The following is a 4406-nucleotide window of genomic DNA, read 5'->3' as shown; positions in this document are numbered from 1 at the left end:
TCCCACGCTGAGGTTCCCGCGCTGAGGTCACATTGTTTAGGTTCCTGCGCTGAGGTCACGGAGCTGAGGTTCCCGCACTGAGGTCACATCGCTGAGGTGCCCACGCTGAGGTCTCAGCACTGTGGTTCCCGCTCTGAGGTTCCGTCACTGAGGTCACATCGCTGATGTTCCAGCGCTGAGGTCACATCGCTGAGGTTCCCACGGTGAAGTCACATCGCTGAGGTTCCTGCGCTGAGGTTCCCGCGCTGAGGTCACATCGCTGAGGTTCCCGCGCTGAGGTTCCCACGCTTTGGTAACATCGCTGAGGTTCCCGCACTGAGGTTCCCTCGCTTAGGTCACATCGCTGAGATTCCTGCGCTGAGGTTCCCGCGCTGAGGTCACATCTCTGAGGTTCCCACGCTGAGGTTCCCGCGCTGAGGTCACATTGTTTAGGTTCCCGCGCTGAGCTCACATCACTGAGGTTCCGTCACTGAGGTTCCTGTGCTGAGGTCACATCCCTGAGGTTCCGGCACTGAGGTCTCATCGCTGAGGTCACATCGCTGTGGTCACATCGCTGAGGTCACATCGCTCACACTGGGGCCTTGGATGCAGGTCCCATGGACTGTTAAGGGTTTAGTTTGGAAAGTAACCATTGATTTTATCCTCACTGTTGTCCTGTTGTGCTCCTGCAGAGTCCTGCCTCAAGGCACAAAGGGCAGGGAGACCTTGCTGGTGAGAGCTGAGGCCCTGTGGAGATGTCCGAGACACAACAGCCATTACAGCCTAGGGTGACATAGAAGAGAAAGGAAAAAAGAGAACATTTAAAAGAGAACAGAATAGGTTTAGGTCTCCCTGTGACACGACTCCTTTTGCTCTGCTGACAGCCTCTGCAGGCTGACCTACACATAAGGAGTAGGGACAGGTTCAGTTGTCCTACATGTGGCATCTGCTGCCATTTCAGTTGGCCTGAGGAATGCCCCATCAGATTCCCAGAGGATTAACCTCAAATTTCAGCAGGTATTTCCATCTGATCAGCTCCTGCCTGTCTTCTATCTCCACTAAGGAGCTATTGTGGCTCAATAATTCGCATTAAGGTGCCTATGTTGTGGACACCTGAACTGAGGCCTGAGGAATCCCAGCTCCTGTGGGTCTGTGGCAGATATGGGAGGGAGCTGAGATCCCTTTCCAGCCCCAGGAATAACAACCAGCATGAGATGCCTTGACTGACTGCTGAATTATTTCCTGAAGTGGGGATGAAGGAGATCAGTCCCTGACCATGACTTCATGTCCAAACTGATACTGGGACAAGAAGATGTGATTGTTACACTTAATTGGTGTTCTGTAAGGAGAAATGACACTGGTGTGAAGAAGTGTATGTGCCATGTGAGGAAGGGAACCCAAGGGATTCCTTCAGGCTGTTTCCCAGCAGGTTCCCCTGCAGCCCCAGGGCCATGTGCAGGGAGCCTGGTGGGGGGCAGAGCAAGGGAGGCCTTGGGCTGGGCCTCTGCTGCTGAGCTGGGCCGGGCTTCTGGGCCCAAGGGGAGCTCCTGGCAAGCGGGCAGCGCTGCAGAGAGACAGCTCTGCCCAGGAGCAGCTCCTCTGCACAGCGCAGCAGGGCTGGGGGCACTGCCTGAGGCTGGCACTGGGAGGGGAGAGAAGGGAGATAGAGGTTACGGGCTATGTGAATTGAGGGGATACTGAAAGCTCGATGGGGAATCAATGCTTGCAGCACATTACAGGGTAAGTCTGTGGCAGAAGGAAAATGCAGAAAGGCCGGGCCCTGACTGCTCTCTTTTCACAGTCTGGCAGCAGGCTCTGCAGCCAGGTTGCTGAAAGGGGTGTCCAGGGCTGTGGTGCAGAGCAGGGTCCCTGCTGTGGCCCAGGGGCTGTGTGCCCGGGCAGGGCCTCTGCCGCCTGCCAGGCTCAGCGCTCAGCCTGCCCGGGGAGCTGCCCAGGGCGCTGCGGGGAGAAGCTGCGGGTGGAAGGAGCCCCCCCGGCAGGGCAGGGTCCTGCTGCTGGTGGGAGGCTGTTACCTGGGGCAGCCTGCTCACAGATACACAGCACAGTTAGGGTGTATCCTAACTGTGCAAGAAGGCAAGAAGCCAATCAGGGGTTAGATGCTTCCATCGCAGCTTTCCTGATCCTCTGCTTTTAGTTTTCTCTTCTACATCCCTGTGGGATTGGAAATAGAGACTGTTTTTTCAAAGAAGATTCTAAGATTCCTAAGCCTGCATAAGGAGCATTCCCAGGACCGTAACAAGTCCCTTTACTTCCCATAGAAAGCTCCATCACTACACGTGCAGTGTCAGCAGGGTCTGTGTGACCTGGGCTCTAGGACGTGCCCCCAGCGAGCTGCCCCTGTGCAGAGCCCTGCTGCCAGGAGGTGTCTGCAGGGCAGAGCTGAGCACCCAGCGGGTGGGATGGGGGCTGTGAGCTGCAGGCAGGAGGCGTGGGGACAGAGACCCAGCTGCAGGCAGGGACAGCTGCAGGCAGCAGAGCCATGGGCAGGGAGTGAGAGGGAGCTGCTCCCAGTATCTCCATGGTAGAGGCGATTTGGGCACCTCCCTGCCATCCGGGCATTGCTGATGCCTTCCACAGTACAGCCCCTTGGACTCTTCCCTTCCCCCAGCATAGACGTATAGACATAATTGCATGGGAACTTGTTCATCAGTTGCTTTTGGAGTCAGCGATGTAGAGGATATTTCAGGTGCAGCTCAGGCGCAGTTCCTGCATGTTCTGCCATGCAGATATGTTAATGGAGGAAAAGCATCCATGTCCCTTCCTGATGTGTAGGGTTGTGGAAATGCTGTGTGTGGGGCTGTGAATGAGCTGTCTCTGTGTTCAGGTCGCCCCATGTTTAGGGCATTCTTTTGCAAGTGTTCTGCTGGGCTGCAGGCTGTCCTCCACTAGGGCAAAGCTCTGCCATAGCAGCTCTGTGGAGAAGACACGTGAGACTTAAGGGCATGGAAATGCTACTGGACATCTCGACTAGGTCAGCTGCAATGATCTGTCTGTCTCTTGCTACGTGGGGAGAACTGAGACAATCCCCAACTTGTGAAGATCCCCAACTCCAAACAGGCGTTTGGAGATCTGCACATTGAAATTGGATTATTTTGACCTCAGCACACACTTCCAAGGTTTGTACAAGAAATAGAGTTTTCCTTACAGAGTCTGGCATAATATCTTGCTGTATTTTCTTTCTCAGACAGGTCCCCATGCCCAAAGGACTCAAATGTCCAACAGCAGCTCCATCACCGAGTTCCTCCTGCTGGCATTCGCAGACACACGGGAGATGCAGCTCCTGCACTTCGTGCTCTTCCTGGGCATCTACCTGGCTGCCCTCCTGGGCAACAGCCTCATCCTCACTGCCGTAGCCTGCGACCACCGCCTCCACACCCCCATGTACTTCTTCCTCCTCAACCTTGCCCTGATTGACCTGGGCTGCATCTCCACCACTGTCCCCAAAGCCATGGCCAATTCCCTCTGGGACACCAGGGCCATTTCCTATGCAGGATGTGCTGCACAGGTCTTTCTGACCGTCTTCTTGTTTTCAGCAGAGTATTCTCTTCTCACTGTCATGTCCTATGACCGCTACGTTGCCATCTGCAAGCCCCTGCACTACGGGACCCTCCTGGGCAGCAGAGCCTGTGCCCAGATGGCAGCAGCTGCCTGGGGCAGCGGGGTTCTCAGTGCTGTCCTGCACACGGCCAGTACATTTTCCCTGCCCTTCTGCCAAGGCAATGCTGTGAACCAATTTTTCTGTGAAATTCCCCAGATCCTCAAGCTCTCCTGTCCACAGACCTTCCTTAGTGAAGTTTCGGTTCTTATGGGTAATATTTTCATCGATTTTGGGTGTTCTGTATTCATTGTGCTCTCCTATGTTCAGATCATCAGGGCCGTGCTGAGGATGCCCTCTGAGAAGGGCCGGCACAAAGCCTTCTCCATGTGCCTCCCTCACCTGGCCGTGGTCTCCCTGTTTCTCAGCACTGTCATGTTTACCTACCTGAAGCCCCCCTCCATCTCCTTCCCATTCCTGGACCTGGTTGTGGCAGTTCTGTACTCAGTGGTTCCCCCAGCAGTGAACCCCTTCATCTACAGCATGAGAAACCAGGAGCTGAAAGTTGCACTGAACAAAGTGATTTCATTGAGAGTTTTCACTGATGGTAAACTTCTCATCTGTCTCCACAAATGACTCACAGTATATTCATGACAGTCCTGTGCATTTTGTTATTATTATTATTATATTATTATTGTTGTTGCTTTTGTTGTTGTTAAGACCATTGTGATGTTCCGACACACTTTTGGCTTTGTCTCATTTAATCTGAAACATCAACCTGCTCTCTTTTCCTGTAGCCCCTATAAAATATGTGTGCCACTGGGACTGAGCTGGCTCTCTCATAGTGTCTTTTTGGTATCTCGGCTTCTAC

At 53.9% G+C, this 4406-nt stretch overlaps 1 protein-coding gene across 1 annotated transcript; it reads left to right on the top strand.

Moving 5' to 3' along the window:
• Positions 1–2292: 2292 nt before the first annotated feature.
• LOC113842036 (olfactory receptor 14A16-like) lies at positions 2293–4171 on the top strand. The gene has a single exon (XM_027448704.3). The coding sequence runs from the start codon at positions 3212–3214 to the stop codon at positions 4169–4171; it is 960 nt and encodes a 319-aa protein (XP_027304505.2). The 5' UTR covers positions 2293–3211.
• The last annotated feature ends 235 nt before the right edge of the window (positions 4172–4406 follow it).

The sequence above is a fragment of the Anas platyrhynchos genome, chromosome 30 (genome assembly GCF_047663525.1).
Source record: "Anas platyrhynchos isolate ZD024472 breed Pekin duck chromosome 30, IASCAAS_PekinDuck_T2T, whole genome shotgun sequence".
Taxonomy (NCBI): Eukaryota; Metazoa; Chordata; class Aves; order Anseriformes; family Anatidae; genus Anas; species Anas platyrhynchos.
This window is presented reverse-complemented; position numbering and strand designations above follow the sequence as displayed.